The 27,113-nt window shown below is 33.8% G+C and overlaps 1 protein-coding gene across 3 annotated transcripts; it reads left to right on the plus strand.

Annotated features, from left to right (window-relative positions):
* Positions 1-55: 55 nt before the first annotated feature.
* SPOPL (speckle type BTB/POZ protein like) lies at positions 56-20,799 on the plus strand (the record flags this gene model as incomplete). Of its 3 annotated transcripts, XM_084239230.1 has the most annotated exons (10): positions 56-133; positions 342-463; positions 705-856; positions 2,994-3,121; positions 11,374-11,551; positions 11,633-11,688; positions 13,743-13,865; positions 17,038-17,180; positions 17,263-17,316; positions 20,655-20,799. In XM_084239230.1, the coding sequence occupies 10 exons, from the start codon at positions 56-58 to the stop codon at positions 20,797-20,799; spliced, it is 1,179 nt and encodes a 392-aa protein (XP_084095356.1). The 3 variants fall into 3 exon arrangements, with proteins under 3 accessions (XP_084095356.1, XP_084095357.1, XP_084095358.1); XM_084239231.1 differs by lacking the exon at positions 17,263-17,316; XM_084239232.1 differs by lacking the exons at positions 56-133; positions 342-463 and adding an exon at positions 7,747-7,843 and having other exon boundaries at positions 827-856.
* Positions 20,800-27,113: the final 6,314 nt, after the last annotated feature.

Here is a 27,113-nt window from a genome sequence, read left to right on the forward strand (position 1 = left end):
GTGCTCAACTGTGTAGGATATTACATAAATCGTGGAAGACTACAAATAAGGGGTAATGTCTCGCGAACCCACCCCACCACTCCCTGGAGATATGTCTACTGGTCCTATAGCAGAGAGCTGGTGTTACACACAGGTACGTGCTGTTAAAAATGCCTTTTTTTGTGTCAATGAAACAAATTTTTATATTTTTATTACATAAAACATTTTTATAGTATTTTAAGAATATGTGATGAAGCACTTTGGAATAGTCATTGTAAGTGGTTTTTCAAGAGAGTATTATGAAATGTTTAACATATGACAGATTAACAACATAAAAGTCATTAATATTTTGAATCTCATAGGTTAAAGTGGTAAAATTTTCCTACATGTGGACCATTAATAACTTCAGTTTTTGTAGAGAGGAAATGGGTGAAGTGTTAAAAAGTTCAACATTCTCATCTAGCCCCAGTGACAAAATGAAATGGTAAGATTTTTGGTTTGTTTTTTTTGTTTTTTTTTTTTTTGGTTTTGTTTTTGTTTTTTCCTAATCTTATCATTGATGACTATATGGTTTTGTGGTTATTTTTCCTAATTGGGTATTGGTCTAGGAAATATTGCTAGGAACGCTGTTTGTGATATTATTTAGAAAATTACTTCAGTATTGCCTCTCTCTTGAATGTTTATAGTATTATGTTCCTCCATATGAATCTGTTGTTTTATTTTAGGTGCCTGAGGGTAAATCCAAAGGGATTAGATGATGAAAGTAAAGACTACTTGTCCTTATATTTGCTTTTAGTCAGCTGTCCAAAAAGTGAAGTTCGAGCAAAATTCAAATTTTCCCTTCTGAATGCTAAAAGGGAAGAAACAAAGGCAATGGGTAAGTGGTTTATTTGCAAACGAAGTGATGAAGTCTCTATGTAACACCATACTATGTCTTCCACAGTTTTACCTAGACAAACTTGGAATTTTTTTTCACTAAAATTTGCTAATCTAAAACTTTGGCCATCATTTAATTTTAAATGACAGGGTAGAACTATAGTTGTTTTACTACATCTTAGGCTTTCTAAAACATGTAAAAGTAGTTTAAAACTCAACTTTTTCATGCCCTAATGTGATACTCATATTTGGAAAAATAGTTGCCATTTGAGGAAGGTGCCTCTTTCACTGTCTGGCATAAACAGTGTGTTCAATATATTACTCCTCTTCCTTGTCATTTATGCCAGCTAAACACTGAAGAACAATGTGAAAAGAGATTTGGTTGTCCTGGTATTTTGTCAATAGAAGTGTTTTGTGCAATGACTAAATACTAACTGAAAGGAAATCAGTTTTTTCTCTACCTCAGGGCCAATTAAATTCAGTCTAAGCTTTTCATAGGTCGCTAGCAGAAACCATGTAGCCTGAAGTTGCATAGTAGGACATTGTAGGAAATACATTATAGGAAATACATACAAATCTCCATGAGATTTGATCCAACTTTTCTTCCATTTAGAGATCCAGAAATACATACATTGTAGGAAATACATCGCAGAATCCAGTAATGTTGTTATAAAACAACCTCCTCCAGACAGACATTTAAGAAAGTATCTTTTACTGCCAAAGTAATACAGTTTCACATATATTTTCATGTTGTCTAACATTTAAGATAGTAGAATACCTTAGTCAGGTTGTGTAACAAAGTACCATAGAGTGGGGTGGCTTGCAAACAACAAATTTATTTTGCACCAATCTGTAGTTTGAAAGTCCAAAATAAGGGTGCCAATGTGGTCAGATTCTGGGGACGGTCCTCTTCCAGGGTTTAGACTGCCAACTTCCCTCTTTCTTCATATGGGGGAAGGGTTAGGGATCCTGTCTCATATGAGCATCAGTCACATTCAGGAGGGCTCCACCCCGGTGACCTAATCTAATCATGATAACTCCTGTTAATACTGTAGAATTTCAACATCTGATTTTTGATGGGATACATACATTCAGTCCCTATCATGGAATATTTTACTTATATTTATTACTGGTTTCCCATCTATAATTTATTCTTTGTATAAGAATAAATATTTTCTGTAGAGAATCTTGTTTTCTTTCATAGTAGGTGATTGTTACATAGTATTGTTAAGTATTTTCAGACATTAATTGTTTCACAAATTTCACTAAAAACTTTTGGATTTTTATGAAGTTGTCTTTGGAAGTGAGAGGATTTTATTTAGAGATACAGGAATGATGAGGGACATTATTTAACTTCTTTTTTAACCAGTAAGTGTTTTTTTTTTTCCCCTCCAGTTTAACAAAATTTATCCCAGCAAAACTGAACAGATGCCAGATTTTAGCACATCAATTTTCAAAGGGAGAAGTAGGGCCTCCCTGGTGGCACAGGGGGTTAAGATGCAACCTATGCAACCTCAGCCACTGCAGCATGAGTTTGATCCCCAGCCAAGGAGCTAACTGTGGTGCAACACAGCTCTCCTGACTCGCCCGCTGCTCCCCTCAGCAGTATATTTCAGTCAGTCTGCCTATTCTGTTCCCCACTCTGTCTCTGGTGAATCCTCTCACCCCCCGCATCTCTGGCCTGTACCCCAGCCCTGTGTGCATAAATAAATAAATCTTTGAAAAAAATAAATAAAAGGAGAAGCAGTTACTGATAAGTATCAGAACCTTGTCGTGTTCTGATAGTAAATGAGTAGTATTCCTATACCAAGGTAGTTTGGTCCTACTCCATTACTAATGGGCCTATATTGCTAGAAAGACCTCTTCCTTCTCCATGAGATTTGATCCAACTTTTCTTCCATTTAGAGATCCAGAAATCTGAAAGTAAGCTCATTGATAATGAGTACTGCTGTGGAGTGATCTGATTCTACTTGACAAAACTCTTAAGACATTTTATTTATGAATACACATGTTTATATTTTAGGATGGCTATCCTGGCTAAATTCTATTTCTGTACATTTCATTTAGCTGTATTATCATTAAGAAAAATGGTTTTTAGATGCTTTTTTCATTCAAGCTTCTGTTCTGTTTTCCACCAGAAAGCCAAAGAGCCTATCGGTTTGTACAAGGGAAGGACTGGGGCTTTAAAAAATTCATTCGAAGGGATTTTTTGCTTGATGAAGCTAATGGTCTTTTACCAGATGACAAGCTTACATTATTTTGTGAGGTGGGTACATTTTTTTATTTCAAGGAACTCCGATTATCTTTGGTGATGAAGTAAAAATATAAACTAGAATAACATTAGGAATACCTAAGTGTTAAAGGAGTACTACTAAATAATTGATATTAAGTAATTGATAAGGTTTCATCTGTAAATGTTTTACCAGTTAAAGCTTATTGAACTAAGAAATCAATATAATAGCTCAGTGTGAAAAAATTCTGTCATGTCTCTAACTATAATTTCTGTATAGTTACGTTACCACATACTAAATCTTTCTTCTAGGAAGATTATGGATGTGTGTATATTTATAAAAAAAATTAAAATACCTTCTTATTCTGAATAACTGGCATAGATAGTCATTATTTTCTGTCATATTCAGATTGATCATAATAAGCGTTATTAACCCTTTGCACTCCGAACCATTTTACGATATTTTGATTTAATTTCTTGTGCCATTTCAAGATAAAACTTCAGGGAAACATGCATGTCTCAAAAAGTTGCGTTGAAATATCCTCAATTCCTGAGAAGGAAGGGACAATACCAAACACGTTCTATGAAGCCAACATTACACTAATACCAAAACCGAATAAGGACAACACAAAAAAGGAAAACTACAGGCCAATCTCCCTAATGAACACTGATGCAAAAATCCTCAATAAAATTTTAGCTATCAGAATCCATCAATGTATCCATAAGATAATTCACCACGACCAAGTAGGATTCATTCCAGGGACACAAGGATGGTTTAACATCCGAAAATCAATCAACGTTATCCAACACATCAACAAAAAGAAATATAAAAACCATATGATAATATCAATAGATGCTGAGAAAGCTTTCGACAAAGTGCAACACCCATTCATGATAAAAGCCCTTGAAATTCTTGGGATACAAGGAACATACCTCAACATCATAAAGGCCATCTATGACAAGCCAACAGCCAGTATCATTCTCAATGGTGAAAAGCTGAAAGCATTTCCATTAAGATCTGGAACAAGACAAGGATGTCCACTCTCACCACTGCTTTTCAATATAATACTGGAAGTCCTAGCCAGAGCAATAAGACAAGAGAAAGACATACAAAGAATCCAAATAGGAAAAGAAGAAGTCAAACTATCACTATTTGCAGATGATATGATAATATACATAGAGAACCCAAAAAACTCCACAGAAAAACTAATTCAACTTATCAATCAATTCAGTAAAGTGGCAGGATACAAAATCAACACGCAAAAGTCAGTAGCCTTCCTATACACAAACAATAAATCTGAAGAAGAAGAAATAAAAAAAAATCCCTTTTATTATCGAAACAAAAAAAATCAAATATTTGGGAATAAATCTAACAAAAGAGGTAAAGGACCTATACAAAGAAAATTATAAAACACTGTTAAAAGAAATAGAAGAAGACACAAAGAAATGGAAAGACATCCCCTGCTCATGGATTGGAAGAATAAACATTATTAAAATGGCCATCCTACCAAAAGCAATATACCGATTCAATGCTATTACAATCAAAATTTCAATGTCATTCTTCAAAGAAATAGAACAATTATTGATGAAATTCATATGGAATCACCAAAAACTCCGAATAGCCAAAGCTCTACTGAAAAAAAAAGAAGGAAATGGAGGCATCACACTCCCAGACTTCAAACTATACTACAAAGCCATAATCATCAAAACTGCATGGTATTGGAACAAGAACAGACATACAGACCAATGGAATCGAATAGAAAATCCAGAAGTAAACCCACAGATTTATGGTCAACTAATCTTTGACAAAGGAGCAAAGACTATGCATTGGAGCAAAGAAAGTTTGTTCAATAAATGGTGCTGGGAAAACTGGGTCGCTACATGCAAAAGAATGAAGCTTGACCACTACCTCACACCATACACAAAAATCAACTCAAAATGGATTAAAGAACTAGACATAAGACCTGAAACCATAAAATACATAGAAGGAAATATAGGTGAAACACTACGTGATTTGCATATCAAAGACATCTTTACAGACACATCACCCAAAGCAGTGATAGTGAAGGCAAAGATAAACTGCTGGGACTGCATCAAATTAAAGAGCTTCTGCACAGCAAAAGAGACAATAACAAAAACAAAGAGAAACCCCACCAACTGGGAGAACATTTTTGCACCCAACACTAATGATAAAGGACTGATCACAAAAATCTGCAAAGAGCTGATGAGACTCAACAACAACAAAGAAAATAACCCAGTCAAAAAATGGGCAGAAGAGCTAAAAAGAAACGTCTCTGAAGAGGAAATGCAAATGGCCAACAGACATATGAAAAAATGTTCAACATCACTTGTAATCAGGGAAATGCAAATCAAAACTACCATGAGGTACCATCTTACACCACTGAGAATGGCACATATTAAAAAAACTAGCAACAACAAATGTTGGCGAGGGTGTGGAGAAAAAGGAACTCTCCTGCACTGTTGGTGGGAATGCAAACTGGTCCAACCACTATGGAGAGCTGTGTGGAGATTTCTGGACCTACTAAACATAGAGCTTCCATATGATCCATCAATTCCACTCCTAGGTATTTACCCAAAGGACACAGAAACATCAATTCCAAAGAACACCCGCACCCCTATGTTTATAGCAGCACTATTTACAATAGCTAAGCTTTGGAAACAACCCAAATGCCCAAAAATAGATGACTGGATCAAGAAGATGTGGTACATATATACCATGGAATATTACTCAGCATTCAAAAAAGATAAACACATGCAATTTGCAGCAACATGGATGGCGCTGGAAGGGATCATGCTCAGCGAAATAAGCCAAAAAGAAAAAGAAAAATACCGGATGGTCTCACTCATAGCAGGAATCTAGAAAACTTAAATAAGGGATCAGGAAAATGAATAACTATAAGAAAGTGAAAATCAAAATCAACAAAAAACTATGAACCAGAGACACTTTTTGGGGGGTGGGGGCCGGGAGGGGAGGGATTGGGGTCAGAATGGGGCATGTGCAGTTGTATGGGGGAATATAAAAATAAAATTTATTATTTAAAAAAAAATCAATAAAAATGACTTTAGCAAATTTAAAAAAAAAAAAGAAATATCCTCAATTCCCCAAAATCACTAATAAATTGCAATGTCCCCTGAGAGGGGACATCCGAGTGATATGCTAGAATTCCGATGTCCCCTGAGAGAGGACAGTGGAGTGCAAAGGGTTAACAGTTTATTGATTTGAAACTAAACTCGAATGATTATAAAAGTGCCTGGAAAAGATTGAGAGGGCTTCTGTTTATTCAAGCAGTTGATGTCTTTTAATCAAGTCAATTTTAGCATTCTAAGCAATAGTACCTGAGATTTTTAGATATTCCCGTGTCTGTTGACAAACTTATAAGGTATATTTTTAATGTATCAGATGTCTTATTTTGAAAATTATCAACATTGCCCCTGTCAATACTTTCTACCTCCAATTAGTTTTAATTTGAGGTATAGATGCACTTCTCTCATTACTCTCATTATGTAGCTTTAACTATACAAATTTTTGAGATTCATCTTTGGGGTAAATTTGAGGATAATGTTACCAATATAAGGACTATGCATTGGTTATGTAGTTCTATTAAAATGTTTAAGATAGTTGAAAATTTTTGTAGCATCTGTTGAAAAGGTTATGATCAAGTAAACTCAACATTAAATATATTTCAACAGGTTATAGTAGATAAATGAGTGACTTGGAAACAATAACTTCTTTAACTGCTACTCACTTGGCTTGAATCTATGTAAAAAAATATGTGCTGTTTATGCACATTGCAAACTAATTGTAAGACATTATGCTGTGTCTGAAGAATAATTGAAATATGGCCCAGAGACTACATGGTGCAAATATAGTGCATCTTATTTTCACTTAGACAAGTTAAATGAACTGTATGATGAATTTGTTATGAATACAATTATTTGGTTGATAAAGCACATACCACAAGTGTCTTGAGCAGAGCTTATCATTGAATAACTTGGAAAACAAATATAAAGCATGTGTTGCTAGTAGATGCTCTAACTAGTATTCTAAATAATTATAGTTTGTGCTATTTAAAAACTTGAGCCATCTTTAATATAGACTCTTTCAGAATGTTAGCAGTAATCTTAAATTTCAGTTTGTTAATTTTTATGGAATCTTAGAATTTAAAGAACCTTAAGGGATATGTAATCTAATTAAGAAAACAAAAAGAAAAACAATACTATAGTTGAAGTGTTTTTGTAATGCTTTTAAAGATACTATTTCTTTTTTCAATATTAAAATATTGTTTACAGATATTTTCCTAAGCATATTGTATTAGAACCTAGACAATTAATAAATTCAGAACAAAGGCTGATATTAAGATCTCTTTTTGATATATTTTATTGAAGTACGCTTTTTATCCACGTTACAGTATACATGCAAGTGATCTCCTAAAAGTAGAACCCACTATGACATATGTTTTTCAGTTGTCATTGATCAAATTCAGTTTTGGATACTGAAATGTATACCTGTTTACCAATGTAGACATTTACACCCTGGGCACCATATTTAGCATAGGCGGGCAAAAAGTATTTTGAACAAACATTCCTCATGCCCTCCACCATATCTTCCACCCCTCTCATGGATGCCCTTCCTTCTACAGCATCTCCAGCACTGCTTGCAGAAGAGGAGGAAGCATTGCACTGCCCTACCTAAAGAACTGCCTCCTCCCCCTCCCCTGCAAGTGGTGCTGTAGACAGGTAAGGCAGTTTGGTGTTACCCTTTTTGTGCAAGAAATAGCTTACTCTTGCAAATTCCGTATTGTGAATCAAGTAGCTAGTGGTAGAAATTTCTAGATGTTTAAGCAGGTCTACCTCTTCTTTCCAAAGTGGTACAGAAGACAGAAATCGAGGAATAACAGAGAAACAGAAAATTGTTTAGTTGATTTGTCTTGAAATTCAACAAATTTTTAAAAATCTTGAAGTCTACAAAACCATGCTGTTCCATGATATACAGGAAAAAGCATATGTATAGGTAAAATATATGATGAGTTTTAAATTGTATTCATTCAGAAGGACATACTTTTCCCCTACCGTATACTTATGAAAATGGTTGTAAGTTGAGCCATATTTTCTTAAAAAACTCTTCCTAGCAAAATGAAGAATTGACAGCTTATTTCTGTTATCCAAATTTCATATTGTTGATAGTCAAAAAGTCTTAAGGCCCACTATTCTAGAAGACAAGAAATTGCAATGGAGCCATTGAGTCAAATAACAAAATTTATAGAACTGCTTTCCCAGCTTACACAATTAGTTTGGAGAATTGAAATTTTTAAAAATTGGGGCTAGTAGTCATCTTCATTCCATATTAGAAGAGACCCATATTTCTAAATTAGTCACAGTTGATTAGAGTCAGCACATGTTCATCTTTAGGCTAAATTATATCCTCAGAGTTGAACCAAAAGCAATTTTGGAAAAGAGTTGTCAAGTGATTTTGAATTCTGCTTTTGTAGTATTTGTCAGTTTTGAGTATGATGTGTTTACCTTTTAAATTTGAAAGAACATTTTAACCTCAGGAAAGAATCTCAGCCTTTTTTCTGAATTTTTCACTCTAGTTTCCTTTCAGTAAGAATGCTCAATACATGTATTTATTTTAAATATAATGTACATGCATTTGAATATCTACTGTGAGAAAACTGAAATGTTACCAGTTTCTTAATTAAAGGTATCAAGAAAATAATCACCAGAGTTCATTGCATATTAATTTTTAATTAGGCCATTAATATCTGCTGTATAGTCCCTTGGATACTCTTCGGAATATGAAATGTTAATAATGTCTTAGTTAAAATATGTTGTTTCTATGATTAAATTATGTAGATGTGTTTGTCAATGATATAAATACTTCTGAATTAGATGATTATATACAAAGTACAAGTATAGCATTTTGACTATTCTTGTCTGATAATAATGGCCTTATTTTTTGATCCATCTATTTTTTTCTATCACCTGATTTTTGTCTTATTTTTTACATATTATTTTGAGTTAGGATAATAGAGAATAGAATGAATTTCAGAAATCCTTTCCTGAAGTAAATATATAATCTTATCTATACAACTTCACTGCATACCTATGCAAGTAATTGAACTGATCTAATTCCTGCTGTCAGGAAATTTCAAGAGAAATGGTTGCTATGAGCAAATAAATATTACATGATAAAGAGTAAAGATTTTCCCATTTTGTAGTTATTAAAATTTTAGAAACAACTTGAATAACTGGATTACTGTGAGAACCTTAATTAATAGACGATATTATGTACATCATATCTTGACTCCTATTTAGAATATTTCAATACTTTGTTGTAATAAATCCTTTATGAACCATAATTGTGTTCAGGTAGACTATTAATTACGTAAAAATCCTAAGAAACATTGTACAAAGAGTACTAAAGTGATTTGGATATATGTCTAGTCTTCCTTGATAGTTACCTTTTCTCAATCTCACTTTTAAATCCTTTTATGAAATAAAATGATTCGATTAGATGATTTCTGTGGCACATAGGATTCTAAAAGTTGATAATGCACGATGATAAAGCACAATGGCTAGTAAAATATCCTCAGAAAATAATTTTTCATTGAAAGTTTTCATTCACATGAAAGACATTTATACATCTGGCGAATTAAGATTTCCTTTTTTTTTTTTAAGATTGTTTATGCATACAAGAACTGGTGTTATAGGCCAGAGTTGGTGGGGGGGTGGTGAGCGCATCCACTAGAGTCAGAGTGGGGATCAGAACCTACAGATGTACTGAAATACAATGCTGAGGGGAGCAGCAGGCAAGACTGCTTGGCCATATGGGTTATCACCCTGGCTGAACTAATGCCACAGTGACTAGTGATAGCTTGATAGCAATGTGTCTTTAACCCTGCACCACCAGGAAGGCCCAAATTAGGATTTCTGAAATTTAATACTCTCCAAACATTTTATATTGGACCACTATTATATATTGTATGTTACTCTATTAGTAGTTTGGTCCAATTTACACATTTCTAATTTTCATTTCCTATGTTAAACTATGTAAGACTGAATTTATATATGCCCTTACTTATACCTATGTTTATTTAATAAAAATCTTATGAAAAATATTTTAAAAGAAGCATTATCTATTGCTGCATAACAGATGATCTTAAACTTAGCAGCTTAAAACAATATATAACTAATACAGCAATTTTGTTAAAAATGGTTCATTTACTTTGACACATTTGTTTTTTTAGTTGAAGTAGTGTTTTCTTCAGTTCATTAAATGCAATGCAAAATTTCTAGTAATTATAGAGTATCTTTTTTTAAAAAAATGGTATGCTAGACTTAGTCAACAGTGTTTTAAGATTTATTCAGTATATATCTTTAATGAGAGATTATCTAATCCATATTATACTGGAATCTAAATAAAAGCAGTGTTATATTCATACCAATTTTAATTGACTATTTCATATGTAAGTAAAAGGTTTGCAAATTGAACTGTTACATTTGTAGTATTCTTGCTTTTGATTTTTTTAGAAGATAGACATGAACTTTATTAACTGTAATTGCTTTTGTGTGAATTTTTATAATTTAAAATTTAAACAGATATTACTACACATTTAAATCAATTGTACTATATTTGCAACACATAAAAACACTTAAAACATTTCCCAAATTGCATATTGTAAACTAGTTTTTATAACCTTTTTAATACTGCGGAAAGTCATTCTGAGAGTGATACTGTGTTTATTGTATATATTATGAACTTTAAAAATTGATAGATCTGAAGTGTAAGAAAATAAAAATCAAAGAAATTTCTTCCTCTGTCTCACAAAAAAGTCTTCCAATTGTTTTAATTTGACAGTGTATATGCTATGACTTTTATACTGTTTGAAAAATCATTTCTATAATTACTTTAATAACCAACCATCCCAACCAACTAATAAACAGTTTAATTTACATAGCATGTTGCTTGAAAGTGATCTCATATTTTTCTGTGTTATTTCTCTCCTTTAAAGTATATCCTTAAAATAAGTTCCCAGGTATTAGCGAACCAACCCAACCAACTAATAAACAGTTTAATTTACATAGCATGTTGCTTGAAAGTGAACTCATATTTTTCTATATTATTTCTCTCCTTTAAAGTATATCCTTAAAATAAGTTCCCAGGTATTAGCATTTCTGATCAGGAGTACACTGAATTACAAACGATTTTAATAAAAGATTTAACTATAGATTTAGTAACTAATTATTGCTATCTCTTTTTTTATTAGGTGAGTGTGGTCCAAGATTCAGTAAATATATCAGGGCATACTAATACAAATACTTTGAAGGTGCCTGAATGTCGACTTGCAGAAGATTTAGGTAATCTCTGGGAAAATACAAGATTTACAGATTGCATTTTTTTTGTGAGAGGACAAGAATTTAAAGCTCATAAATCTGTACTTGCAGGTATTTTCTTCTTTTGGGTAATACAGTACATTTCTTTCAAAACATTTTTGCGTTAAATAATGATACCTAATCTTCTTACAGCTCGATCCCCAGTTTTTAATGCAATGTTTGAACATGAAATGGAGGAAAGCAAAAAGGTAAATATGATGTAAAGGATAATATTTAATTTATACAAATCTAGAATAGTGGAATGTGTTTTAAAAGTAACAGTAAAATGTTCTCATTCTTTATATGATTTTTTTCTTTAAATTTTATTTTTATATTCCCCATACAATTACAACCCCCTTATTTTTACCCCCAGCCCTCCTTTCCCCGCCCCCCACCCCCCATAGAGTGTCTCTTGTTCATAGTTATTTGTTGATTTTGATATTTTCTTTCTTTTATTTTTAAATAATAAATTTTATTTTTATATTCCCCATACAATTGCAACCCCCCCATTCTGACCCCAATCCCTCCCCTCCCGCCCCCCATCCCCCAAAAAGTATCTCTGGTTCATAGTTTTTTGTTGATTTTGATTTTCACTTTCTTATAGTTATTCATTTTCCTGGTCCCTTATTTAAGTTTTCTAGATTCCTGCTATGAGTGAGACCATATACTATGATTTTAGAAAGAAATAGAGGATATAATGTGTTACTTGGTAGAACAATGGATAGATCTTAATATAGTTGGCCATTCCAAATAACAGCTATTTGACACCCAGCAACTACCCGTGGCTAAATAAATGGTATCCAGAAGGATAGTCAGTCAAAAGAACTGTCGTACTGCATAGCTGTTTGAGAGGTCTCTGATTAAGGTGTGTCTCCCCCCTTTCTGGACTTTATAAAGTACACTGGAATTTATTTTCTAGAACAAAAATAGTGTTGCTTTTCTTTATACCACTAAAAGTTAAGAGGTTATATATTAGATTTAGCAAAAAAAAAGACATAACTGACAGCAATATCATATACTAACTGTAGGCAGGAAATTGCCTGTTTGGTTTTCTCAGATGTCTCCCTTTCACCTGTTATCTTGAAATGTAGTCAGATTAAAAGATCAGAGGTTGATTCTTTGCAGGTTACATTACATGTGAACCTTAGTACTCCAGTAGACAAGCTGTGCCTCAGCTTTATTCTTTCTGCAGAACTAGAAGCACCAATAAAATAGCTGCTTTTTCCCTTTGTTGGTGTTGGCAAGTGATCAGCCTTCTGATTACTTACAAGTAAAGAGACATCAATAATGTCACATGTGGTTGGTAGCAAAGGATCAGTAAAATTTGGCGTGATTTACTGCTAGACATTTAGCTTAACTGATTTTAGAAGAGAAGCCAAAGGTATAGGACTAAAAAAGCAACTAGTTCTCTAGACTTCAGTACATCTCAAACAAACAGATGTGGTGACAGTAGATAATAAATAGTATGTTCCTTTTTTTTTTTTTCAAAAAGGGTAGTTCTGAAGTAGTGGATTCTGGATTTTATCAAATGTTAGATCCTATATTTTTAAAGATTTTTAAATTTATTTATGCATACAAGAACTGGGGTGCAGGCAAGAGATGTATGGGGGGAGATGAGAGGATTCACCAGAGACAGAGTGGGGAGCAGAACAGGCAGGATGAGTGAAATACACTGCTGAGGGGAGTAGTGGGTGAGACAGGAGAGGTCTGCTGCACCATGTGGGTCACCTCACTGGCCAGGGATCAAACTTTTGCTGCAGTGGCTGCTGATAGATTCGTAGTGCTGCATCTTAACCCCCTGAGCCACCAGGGAGGCCCTAGACTCTGCCTCTTTCTTAAAATTGAGAATAGGACTGTTGGCTTATAGGGTCTTAGGCACTATATTATCACTTAGGAATTCAACAAAGAAAAAGTTAATAGCCATCTTCTTCTAAGATAAAGGTCATAAACTGAACACAGTTATATTTTGTGTGGTCTACAATGTTATTTTTGTTTTTGCTTTACTCTTAAATTGCAAATTAGGGTTTATATTCTTAAATGGTTTTGCCTGGCTGCATGTATTTCTCTTAGACCTATGTTCTTCACTTTGCCTGCTTAACTTACTGAATACTTACTTAATATTAAAATAGAGTTTAATGTATATTTGACTTGTATAGCACTTGAGTGCAAAATTGGGGCTCTCAAATTACTATCAAAGTTTAGGTTTGGTTCACTTGTGTCTGTATATTTATATATAACTTTATTCTGTTGCTCCCAATATCAGAATCGAGTGGAAATAAATGATGTAGACCCTGAGGTTTTTAAAGAAATGATGAGATTCATATATACAGGGAAAGCACCAAACCTTGACAAAATGGCTGACAACTTGTTGGCAGCTGCAGACAAAGTAAGTAATTATGTCTTAAAGAGCTATAAAATGTCCTCAAGCTTGATGTAGGGAAAGCTATCATCAAATGAAAATCTCAACTAATTTGAGGTACTGAGTTTTTAAAAATCAAAACACAAACATACCTTGAAGCAATTAGAGTATATGGAAGAAAGTGAAATTTTTGTGGAAGAGTAAACTATAGTAGTTTTGAATGTATATTTATTTTATAGGTACACACGCATAAATGAAGATAACTTTGTTCATAATTTCTTAGTCTTAAGATAGAATATATGACCCTTTATAAAAAAGAAAAAAATTTTTATATGACAGCATATATTTATTTTTAATATGACAGCATATAGAAAGGAGAAAACAATGTTAATTTTATAATACTCTGTTTTAATGATGATTTCTTAAAGGTAAGGGAAAAGTACAAAAATACCACAAAAATAGCAGAAAAAGTACAAAAATAGCGGTGGTTCTTAATCCTGAACGCACATTGGGTACTTTATCCAAAGGAATTGATAACCATGCTATTTCCATCCCCACATGTGTGTGTGTGTGTGTGTGTATATCTGTGTGTATGCATTTTTAAAGTATATATCATGATGGTGTATGTTCATATGTGTGTATGAGGTGGTATTTTACTTGTTTTGAATGTTACGGTCGGAGGGGGAACTGGCCCAAGTGTATGCAGAATCTATTATTTCTTTACAAAAGCACATAAATCTATAACTGTCTCAATAAAAATTTAAGTTAAAAGCCTTTTACAATAGCATCATAAATATCAAATATATAGTCATATATCAGAGATCTTCAAGACCTGTGTTGTATTGCTTAGAGAAAATCAGGTAGTCTTAAAAGGAGAAATTAATTTTGTGAGTGAACTAGAAGTTTCAGTATAGTTAAAAATTGTAATTCTCAAAAACAAGTTCTTCTATCAAAATCCCAGCAGGCCTTTTTATTTTTCAATTGTTAAGCTGATAAAAATTGAGCACATGTGGTGCAAGGACCTTGCATTATCAAATAACTTTGAAAAAGAAGGGCAAAGTGGAGGACTGTCATTTCCTGATATTGATACCTATTACAAATCTTTAACTTTTAAAACAGTGTTGTATCAGTGACAAGTTAAAAAGATAACTCGCTGGAACAGAATACAGAAATAGACTTTCACTTATATGGATATTTAATTCTTGATAAACGTGTATTGACAGTTTAGTGGAGAAAGGTTAGTCTTTTCAACAAATGGTGCAGGAATGGATATACATAAGCCCCTCAAAATGAACTTTGAACTCCTTTGAAAAACTGAGTTTTCCATATGACTTCATACTATATACAGAAAAGTTACACAAAAATGAATTAAAAACCTAACAATTAACTTCTAAAAGAAAATCTTCATATTCTTATTAGGTAAAAAAACTTCTTAGCTAAAACATCAAAAGCATAATGTATAAAAGAAAAAGAAATGATTAGACTTTAATAAAATTTAAAATTTATTTTTATTTTTCAAAAAGACAGGAGAATAAAAAAGACTGGGAGAAAATAATTGTAAAACTTAAATCTGATGAGTAACTTTTAACTAGAATATTTCTGATAAAGAACTTGGGTTGTCTTCAGACTGTACAGAGAACTCTTAAAACTCACTTATAAGAAAACTTGCTATATTTCCAATTACAGTAAATATTTGAATAGATACTTCCAGAAATAATGTCAACTGAGTATATCAGAAAATGTTCAACCTCATTAGTCATTAGGGAAACTAAATTAAAACCATCATGAGATACTTCTATACATGTATTATAATAGTTAATATTATAAAGATTATCCCTAAGTATGGTCAGTGATGTAGAAGAATTAGGTCTCCCATACATGACTGACAGGACTATAAAGTGGTACAAGCACTTTGAAAGACTGTTTGGCAGCTCCATAAAAAGTATTACGCTTGGGCCTCCCCTGGTGGCACAGGCAGTTGAGCACCACACTGTGAAGCTGTCCACAGCTTCTGCAGCGCCAGTTCATTCCTGGCCAGCTGGGAGGTTCCCACATGGCGCGGCAGAACTCTCCTGTCTCACCCACTGCTTTCCTCAGCAGTGCATTTCGTCAGTCTGCCTGTTCTGTTCCCCACTCTGTCTCTGGTAAATCCTCTCACCCTCCCGCATATCTGGCCTGTACCCCAGTTCTTGTATAAAAATAAATAAATAAATCTTAAAAAAAAAAACAAAGTGTTATGCTTGGTGTGTGTTCCAGTTTTTAACCCAAGAGGAAAGAAATCATGTAGCCTTATAATGACTCATACATGAATGTTTACAGCAGCGTTAATTATAATATCTAAAGACTGGAAACACTATTCGCCAACAAACAGCTATTTGCCAACATATGCATAGAAAAGTTATGGTATGACTGTAAACAGTTGAACTCGTACTGCTAATACCTGGGTTCACAAAACATACTAATACACACACACACAAATAACTTTGAACTGCTGATAGACAGGCAACCACATGAGTGAATCTCAAAATAATTATATTGTGTGGAAAAGCCAGACGAAAGTGAGTGTAAATTGTAGATTCCATTTATAGAAGACTTCAGAAAATGCAAACTCTAGTAAAAAAGAATACCTGGGGTATTGTTTGGGCTGGGGCAAGAGGGAAGGATTACCAAGGGGTAGAAGGAAGCTTGAAGATGTTGAATATTTTATTTTCTTGATTTAATGATGCTTATATGTCTTTTTGAACTTACCAAAGTATACACTTTAATTATGTGAAGTTTATTGTATGTCAGTTATATCTCAGTAAAGCTGCTGAAGTTATAATATGCCCTAGTAACTAAGAATTTTTAGTGGTTATGACTATGATTTATTTAGCTTTATAATTCATTCTTCAAGATTGAGTATTGGCAACATGTTCTATACTTAACACTCTCATAAATAATAAAGCTTTTTTAAAGAATAAAATTCTACTTTTTAAATATACTGCATTTTGCACTTAAATTGAAATTTAAAAAAAGTAGCTTTTCTCTTCAATTCATGCATTCATATTTTCCTCATAATAGGTTGAAGTTTTTTAAAACCTTTAAGTTTCCCTCAGTTTAAATTATAGTGTACTTTAACTCTTTCTAAGTTACAAATATCATGTATTTAAACTGGATAGTTTGAGAAAATGCTTAATGATTCTGTTTTCCTTTTGAATAGTATGCACTGGAGCGACTGAAGGTCATGTGTGAAGAAGCTTTGTGTAGTAACCTCTCAGTAGAAAATGTTGCTGATACCCTTGTCCTTGCAGATTTGCACAGTGCAGAACAGTTGAAAGCACAAGCCATAGACTTTATTAACAGGTAAGCTATGTTTATATTTCAGTGAGCATTTAACATTTTTTCACTGGACATTTTTTTAAGTATGTTTAAATCTTCAATGCAGGTGCAGTGTACTTCGACAGCTTGGGTGTAAAGATGGGAAAAACTGGAATAGCAAGTAAGGTCACATTAGTTTCTGACTTAAAAGTTTATCTGCATATATGAAATTAAATGTTTATATGGCCTTTGTTCATCTAAATAAATGTGAATCCACATGAAATAAACTGCCTGTTCTTTTAAAAAATAATAATTTCACTATTAATGGATTCTTAAGGCTCTGCTTCCTTGTAGATCAGCTTCTAATGTGAGTTGGGATGGATGCTGTAATTTCTTAAAACAATGCTCACATAATGTATAGCTGAGTACAAATATTGCATTGGTTACTATAGATTCTGTCCCTGTCACCCTTCAGGAAATATTTCTTAAAATGTGAGAACTAATTCACTTTATTCTATGAGGAATATACCCTCAGGATTTTTCTAGAAATTCCTTACATTGAATATTACCCTACTGCCTCTTAGGTTAGCCAAGTACCTAGCATCATATGCTACATTGAACTAGTTGCCTTACAGTCCAAAAGAAGAAAAATAGCAATTTGATCTTTCCATGGTAAAATTATAAGGGCCATATCTTCTGGATATGAACTATTATCAGTTATTTCCTTTTTTTTCCCAGTTTTAAAGTAGCTTTTCTACTCTTTGTGATTATTTGAAGTCAAAAAGAGAAAAGCGTCAATAGGCTAAAGAATATACATTTGCTTTTGATTAGGTTTTATCTGTAACCCTTCAAGTACATTTCAACAAGTTACCAAAAGTTAATATAAAAAGTGAAAAAAAGTGTTAGAGACAATAAAATGGATGTTTGTTAATGACTTAATTATTTCCCACTGCTTACATCTGTTTGATATATGTGACATTAGCTAATTGAATTACTGTTAGTTTATGAATTTTGCTTTCTGAAAGTAAAGCTTAATAACTACCTGTAAGGTTTCTGTTGTTCTGTAAATTGGTCACCATGTGATAATATGTTATGGTATGTGAGTCTAGCAAAAAAATCTTTTTGAGTTAAGAATATATTGTATTTAACAGCAAATGACATATTTATAATCCCTTTGAACGTAGCCCCTTTCAAGTTCTAGTTTTGTTCCGTTAGGGAAATGTTTTTACATTGTATAACTTATCAACAACTATCCTGGAGATAGTTGTTGAGTTAAATAAATGAAAATGTCAGTTATCTGTATGATTCTAAACAACTAGTTGAAATTATACACAGTGACACTCTGATGCTTTATGTGAGACTAGTAAAAAAAGTTATTAGCTACTGTTTAATTCATCATTTACCTACCATCTATGGTGTCTCAAGCATCATGCTAGGGTGCAGCATATAAAAACAATTAAGAGGGGAAAGAATCCTTGTTGTTGACAAATTTATGTAATGAAAGAAACATACATAAATATATAATTTCATTATAATATGGTAAGGTGCTAAAAAGGTATATGCACGGTGCTTGACTAAGGCTGGGGGCTTAGGTAGCTTCCTAGAGACAATTGAACTGAGTCTTAAAACTGAATAGGATTTAGGAGAAATGAAGAGGAAATAGCAAATACAGCAGACAGAAAGGATAGCTTGTATAAAACTCTAGAAGCATGAAGCAGTGTTTGACCATTTGACAGATACTTAAAATTATTATCCGGGAATAAATATGAGTGTTCAGTACAGAGAACATAATGGTAAATATGACCTAGTGTTTTTCCTGCCTTCATGGAATTCATAGTTTAACGGGCAATAAATAGGAAATAAACAAGAATTAAAGTGTGATGCTAGGTAGTATATTGCATACCCAGTCAAACATATAGCAAACGGACTTTAATCTAGGGGTCAGAGAAAACCTTTTCAAGAAACTGTTACATAAATGTAGACCTCAAGTTTTCTGTAGGTGTTTAATACTGGGAAAGTATATCCCAGAGAAAAGGAATCAGGTATATAAAATTGGGTGATATTATAGAGTAAGAGAAAGGTTATAAGAAGTTGGAGAAAGCAGGAAGAGAGCAGATCCTGGAAGGCCATATAAATAATATTAGGGCTTTTAGATTTTGTTTGTAGAGTAATAGACATGATTAAGTTTGTGTTTCTAGCTATCTTTCTGCATGCAGGATAGAGTGGATTGTAGGGAGGTTGAGGCAGTTGTCACAGTTGAAGAGCAAGGTTAATGGTGAAATTAAGAGTAATTGGTAACAGTGGGGCTAGAGAAAAAGCAAAGAATATCATTTTGAAGGGACAGTCTAATATTTGGATATTGAATGATGGGTGAGATAATTGAGAAGAGACAAGGAAAGGTAACTAGATTTGTTGCTTGAAAATCAGGTATTTACTCTGTTCAGTGCGAGTAAGCAGTTCAGCATCAGTATATGAAATGTCAGACCATAGAAATGAGAGGTGGAAAGCTAAAAGCATAAGTATGAAACCTTATTTCTTTTTCTAAAGAACCTGGATGCAGCAGTGGGGAGTAAGTCATATATGTGTTATTAAGGCATTGTGGAAGCTGGTTTTAGAGCAGTAAGATGGGAGACTAGAAGGCTAACATTGAGACTGTTAAAATAATACAAATGTAAGTGCCTCCCTGGTGGCATAGGCAGTTGAGTGCAGCACTATGAAGCAGTCTGCGGCCTCACCAGTGCGAGTTCGATCCCGGCCGGCCCAGGAGATACCCACATGGTGCAGCAGACCTCTCCTGTCTCGCCTGGATTTGGGGTTAAGTTGAAGTTTTGACAAGCTTGAATGTATGGGTCCTGAGGCACATCCATGTAAAGAGAACAAGTGGTTGGAAACCAACCTGTGGGCAGGCCTAGACTTAGCACAATAGTAATTATCATCACTGAATATAATAGTTTAAATTGGGAAGAGTGGATAAGATGATAATAATAAGGGAGAAAAAAAGAACTCTAGGAAAACCTTCATAAAAAATGTTGGGAAAAGAACTTTTTTTTAAAGATTTATTTATTTACGCATACAAGAGGTAGGGTGTAGACCAGAGGTGCGGGAGGGGGTGAGAGGATTCACCAGAGACAGAGTGGGGAGCAGAACAGGCAGATTGACTGAAATACACTGCTGAGGGGAGCAGCAGGTGAGACAGGAGAGGTCTGCTGCACCATGTGGGTCACCTTCTTGGCCTGTGATCGAACTCATGCTGCTGCAATAACTGCAGATTGCTTCACAGTGCTGACGCTGAACTCCTTGTGCCACTAGAGAGACCCGGGGAGGAATGGTAACAATGGGAGCAGAACTATAGAAATAAGTGCAGAAGTTTGTTTTCAGTTGCAACAGAAAATACCAGTAAGGTAGAGATGATGTTTCAATAAATTCAAATGGTTTGAATACATGGAGCAATAGGCAAGAAATTGACAGTGCATTTTAGAAACTACTTTTTAATAAATGTCCCTTAATTTTATTTTTCAGCCAAGCAGCAGACATAATGGAAACATCAGGATGGAAGTCCATGATTCAGTCTCACCCTCATTTGGTAGCAGAAGCCTTCCGAGCACTGGCATCGGCACAGTGTCCACAGTTTGGCATTCCACGCAAACGACTAAAACAGTCCTGAAATCTTCCATGAACTGTAGAAAAAATGGAATTGACTTTTACTCCTCCAGGTCCAGAAGGATTCTAATACACAAACCACAAGCAAGAGTTGTTTCTGTTGTCTTGGTCACAGGACAGAAATGAAAAAGCATATTGCTTGCATTTCAGGTGGATAATGTATGGTTTATTCTTCAGCTTTAAATTTGACTGATTATACTCTAATTCACTTCAAGGCCTTAAATTATCTTCAGTGACTTCTCTTGTTCATATGATACTTTAATTTTTTTTTTTTATTGTGCCTTGTCATTTTGACCAAGGCTATGCAAGATTGCACTAGCTCCATAATGCAGTAATGTTGATACCTGAAGATATTAAGTTTCAAAAGGATCTTCCATTAGTTTGAAAAAAGCAAAATGAATTTTATAGGATTTGTCCTATGTTATCTCAATGTTTGAAACTAGGGTCTCCTAAAAAGCACTTGTATTGGAGATGACTGATGGTATCTCCAATCTAAGTTTTATGAACACAGGAGAACCTGCTTACCTTCAAGGTAAGTTATGGCAATACATTGCTTCATTTCTAATTTATTTTTCATTTCAGGGGGAAAATATGCAATGAGTTGGCCCAAATTTTTAGTAAAATTTGTGATGTTTATATGTGTTTCTTTGTGGGTTTATTCAAGTTTACAATGATTGAGAACTGATTGAGGTTAAGATTTTAATAAGAAAGCATGTTTTATGCTGAATTGATTTTTCTTTTTCTTTTTAATTTATGGTGACCTACCTAGAAGAAGAATTCTGTACATGTTAAAAGTAAGGATGACCAAATGTAAATTAAATGAGTGGGCCAATTAAGAAATACATATGCACTTTTAATGTGTAATTTTTGTATGATGAATGGTACATGTATTTTTTGCTTTTGAGAGAATAAGGTATAATTAATTGTGTCTTAACTTTTGAAAGAAAAGACAAATGGAGGCAACCGGAATGTTTGTGGTAATAGATAAGAAAGATACTTTTGATTATAGTTAAATTGGTTTGAATTTTGGATGTTCATAATTGAATTCAATCCTGTTTTATCCCCAGTTTGGAAAAGGCACCTGAATAATAAACAAATCCTAGATAGTCTACTCTCCTAAAAGCAATGAATGGAGTGTAAAAGAGAGAACCATTAGAAATATGTGAGGCCACACTCTGACCTTTTTTCCCCCTCCTAGTTTTCGCCTTTCTCTTTCTGTTGAGTGACTAACACTGTGGGTGACATTGAAATTCTGCATAATGTGAACAGGATAAACTATTTAAAAACTGCTTTTCATGGGCCAGTTCTTTCTTATCAAATGAATTTTAGCTTTAAACACCTACACATGTTAAGTGTTGATAGCTCTGTTCACAACAGATGCCTGTTTGGTTGCATTGTCCCCAAGAAGCGGTAGTTATAAATGTAAAGTCACTGAAGCTGATTTCTTGTAACAGTGACAGTGTATTTCTTGGGCAAGATTTATATTTGCGAAAAGTGTGCCACTGGGGGAAAAAACATGCATATACCTATGCATATATAACTTTATTCTCCAGAATAAAATTTGTATAATTACTTCAGTTTTTTAATTTTAAGACAAAAGGAAAAAAATTGAAACCCAAGGTTTTAAAATGAATTTTTTTTGTTATCTCTTTGTTAGATATTCATTGAAGCAATCTTAATAATATCAAGAGTGATTTATACCTACATTAAACAAACACTGTCACACAAGCATTTATTACCCATAACAAACTAGAGTTTGAAAAGATCATATTTTTAGATATCTTCATTTCTTTCTGGTAGTTTGAGTCTGTTATTTGACTAAAATTTTAAATTGGAAGAATCCCTTGGATTAAAAGAAAAATTCTTATATCTTAATGGACTCATTTGTGTGTAAGTATTTTAGGAAACAGAAATTCACTTTTGTCACCATTAGACTGAGCCTGTTAAATTTGGCGGTATACAATTTTTAAAACCCACAGAGACATACATACATACTTTAAGATTTCAATTTAAGATGTTGCTATATTCTTATAAGAAAACAAAAACACTTTCCTTAGACTATAGTGTTTTGTTGTCATATATATCAAGAAAATACTGGTATATCCATTTATATCATGCTCATTGCCACATTGTGAATTCACTGCTTGAATACACATTTCTAACCATAGTTGACTTCAGTAATAACACCATATAATGAACATTTCAGCCTGTCTTTACTTACTCACGTTAGTGTTTATTGCAATTCTTAAGGGTTTTATTATAAAGATTTTTTTTAAAGTTTGGTAGCACATTTTGTACCAAAAACGTCAAACACTGTGCTGTGAGTCTATCCACGTTTGTAGAAATGTCCACTTTTCAGATAATATAATGCCTACCATTGTACTAACATCACATGATAATGGGTTTTTTTTATTTATTATGTATATTTTTGGTGTGGTGGGTTCTTAAGGCAGTGATAAAAGACTTAATGTTTGCTGACATGAGTACTCTACTAGCCCGTTCTCCCTCTTCTTATTTAAACTACATAAATTGTTTTCAGTAGGCACAGATGCTTCTAGAGCTGTCTTGCCTTTTGAACTAATAGCCTGTCTGTTTTCTTATTGTCACCTAAGCAGTTATTTTGGTTGGTTTTTCTTTTTTTAAGAAAGTAGTAACTGATTTTAAATATCACGTATTATAAGTAACCATTGGAAGAACTGTTCTTTAGATTGAGATACAGAAACACTGTATTTGTGCCTTTTTTTTAATTTTAATATGTACGGATATTTAGAGCACAAATATGAAGGTGCCATAATATGGCTTGACGACATTGTTACCTCCTTGAATACTCATGTGTCATTGTCTTGAAATAGTAATTGGAGAAACTTGCATGTGTTACATGATGATTTGGGAGGGTGTGTGTGTGTGTGTGTGTGTGTGTGTGTGTGGTGTGTTATATGTACTTGTATTCACTTGCCCTTGAGTGTGGTATATTCAAAAGAGTGAACTTCTGAAAATAGGACTTAAGTTAAATGTTAAAAGTTTGGGTTAGTTATTTCATTTAAATGTGTTTTATTTGGGGTACAACTGATTGCCAGAGAAAATTATAATTCTCAAAAATGTGACCGATTTACTGCATGATGAAATGTGAAAACAGTGCCTTTTTTGGGACATAGTTTTAAAATTAAGTTAAAATGCTAACAAAGAACTCTTTAAAAAGTTGTCATGAACATTATTGGCTTATTGTTAAACTAGACTTAGATTAAATGGCCAAAAGTAAGTAATTACTATTTACTTATCCATTTATTTTGTGGATAAATTTAAAATCTAAACAAAACTCTATTGTGGATCATAGTTGCTACTAAAATAGAACACTAGAGACTCCAATAAGTTGTTTTGTTAAAATCCAACTTAATCAGCTTATCTCAATGCCAAGTATACTTAAAGAGTTGACGTATCCTAAGTTGGACATTCATGTTCTTTGGGAGATAAAATTTAAAATATTTCAATGCTTTCTCGCAAAATAAGGTGGGTGGGTTTCAGTGTTTTCAGATTATAAAGATAGCACTTTCAGCACACAGAGTATTTTGCAAAAACCTCTTTTATACAGATTATGAGCTCTACTTTATTTAAGTATTCATGGAATGATGTAAATTTTAGGTCCAGTTTAACAAATATTGAGTGCCTATCATATACAAGACTTCCTTTTCACTAGGAATGAAATCACCACACTGTGTCTTCTGTTTGCAGTATGTGGACTTTATGTTTAAGAAGGAATTCTTATATTTAAATCTTTTTCTGTTATTAGAGTTTATCATTGTATAATGTAAGCCAGTTAATTTTGCTTTTTTTTTTTTTAAGAATAAAAGACATAACTTAAGTGAGCCCCATTTTTGAAAATAAAATTATTTAAAAATTAGTTCTGGGGGAAATTTGATTTCAAGATTCAAATATATGAAGAGTTATGTTGAACTTTACAGCCTCATTTTTAATCAGCTGATGTTAATGCTGAGATACATAATTTTTGTATCTTGTGCTGGAAATATTTTTTGCATTTCAGAATGTTTAGTTCAATAAAGTTGTTACTACTTGTTCAGACTTGATTTGTTGTTTTTGTGTTTATTTGAAACATAAGAACTCAAAGAGCTATGTGGGGCCTCCCTGGTGGTGAAGGAGTTAAGCATAGCAATGTGATGCTATCCAAAGCCTCAGCAGCATAAGTTCCACCCCCTGCTGGGGAGGTGCCCCCCCACATGGCCTCCTGACTCATCCTCTGCTCCCCTCAGCAATGTATTTCAAATAATCTGCCAGTTCTGTTCCCCACTCTGTCTTTGGTGAATCCTCTCACCTCTGTCCTGTACCCCAATTATTGTATGCATAGATAAATTTTTAAAAAATAAAAGAGAAATTTATCTATTAAAGAAACAAAAATAAATGGGGGGTTAAAAAATGTAGAACATTGTTATGCAATTATAGTAAAATAGGATAAATAATCATATTTTAAACTTTAAGTGAACTATAATCTTTCCTCCTACTCTGCAGCAGTGAATACCTTTAATACTTTATCTTAGAACATTGGAATATTGTATTCTTCCCTTACACCACTTAAGAATCATTTGCTAAGAGAAAGCCAAAGGCAGTATTTGCTTTGATCACTATTTTAAGCAGGAAACACTTTTAAGCAGAAATCTTTACATAATATGCTGTTGCTACTTTATTTGGGGGGGTAACAAGGAAGTTTACATATGTCTGCAATGGTTAGTGATAACAACCATTGAGTGTTACCTGTTGCCCCTGTTGAATGCTTCCTTTTCCACTTCCCCCTCAATCTCTTGCTCTCTATCTTTAATCCTTTTGTAAAGAATTAAGATGTGGATCTGTACCAATCTATGATATTAATTGCCAAACAATTCTATACTATTTACATACCCTTTCGCCCAAATTCAAACGAGGCATTAAATGATAAAAAGAAAGAAAAAAAATTGTAAAATTTAGGAAGAACAATTACAGTGCACACACAAAAAGCCAACAGTGCCCTGAGGACTATAAAATTCAGTTTGTTCTAAGATTTAATATATACCAGAAGTTGTTTTGATGTGTAATTTCATAAAGCACTAAGAATATGTGTAGGTCCTGAGCATTGAATGGGCAAAAGAGAAATGAAAGTGGCATGCAATTAAAAAGGTAATAAGTTTGTAAAAGGCAACTAAAAATCATAGACATTCTGCAGGGGAGGGGGCCTCCTCTTGTGGCGCAGGTGGTTGAGCACAGCGCTGTGAAGCTGTCCGCTGCCTCTGCAGCACGGGTTCGATCCTGGCCGGCCTGTGAGGGTCCCACATGGCGCAGCGGACCTCGCCTGCCTCGCCTGCTGCTCCCCTCAGCAGTGTATTTCGTCATCTGCTTGTTCTGTTCCCTGCTCTGTCTCTGATGAATCCTCTCACCCTCCTGAGCCTCTGGCCTGTACCCCAGTTCTTGTGTAAATAAATAAATAAATAAATCTTTAAAAAAAAAAAAAAACGGGAGGGAAGTGCACAAGGGACTATGGTGATGGTGCACAGGTGAATTGGTAGTGGGAATTCTATGGGGACTACACCTGAGAGGAGAAAGCAAATATTGTGGAAAAATGAACAATGATGTAAAATATAGAAACATTATATTTCAAAAAATTAAAAGTATAAAATATTAGCATATTTATGAAAAAAAAAGATTTTACTACAGATTCCATCTTCCCCATACCCTTTCCTGAAGTAGTGTTACCTGTGTGAAAGAACAGACCATGTCAGAGGGCTGAGGGCACCTTGGTGATGGGTGTGGGATGGTAATGTGCATCTAAGGAGGTGCAATCCTATGACTCTGAATCACATACAGTGTTATAAACAATGTTGCCTCAATTAAAAAAAAGGTAATTTAAAAATAATTTAAGGGAAAATGAAGTAAATTTAGATGCATTAAACTTAATAAATAGCATAAATGATATAGCAGAAATTGGAGTCAGAAGAAGGCAGGGTTCAGAAACGCTTCCAGATCACAATGACCAGATAGTGAGATGAAAGTGAACATGATTTAGTTATACAAACAGCTAAATGGAGTGCCAGTCATTGTGTGACTGGGTAATCCCCCAGGGAAAGGGGAGTTTCCCGGTTTCCTGCCACACCCTAAAGAAGTGTAGATACTGGCAGGGAGGGGAAACCAGAAAGACTGGGAGAAGGAAGGAAGGAGATCAAGAAGGAGACTTGGACGAGTCCCATGGAGCAGAGATGTGAAGCAGCTGTGCTTGTTTCTTGGCCTTGGAGTTGTGCCACAGACTTGAGGCACATGGAAGGAGACACTTGAAAGAGA

This window comes from Talpa europaea, assembly GCF_964194135.1.
Source record: "Talpa europaea genome assembly, chromosome: 1".
Lineage (NCBI taxonomy): Eukaryota > Metazoa > Chordata > Mammalia > Eulipotyphla > Talpidae > Talpa > Talpa europaea.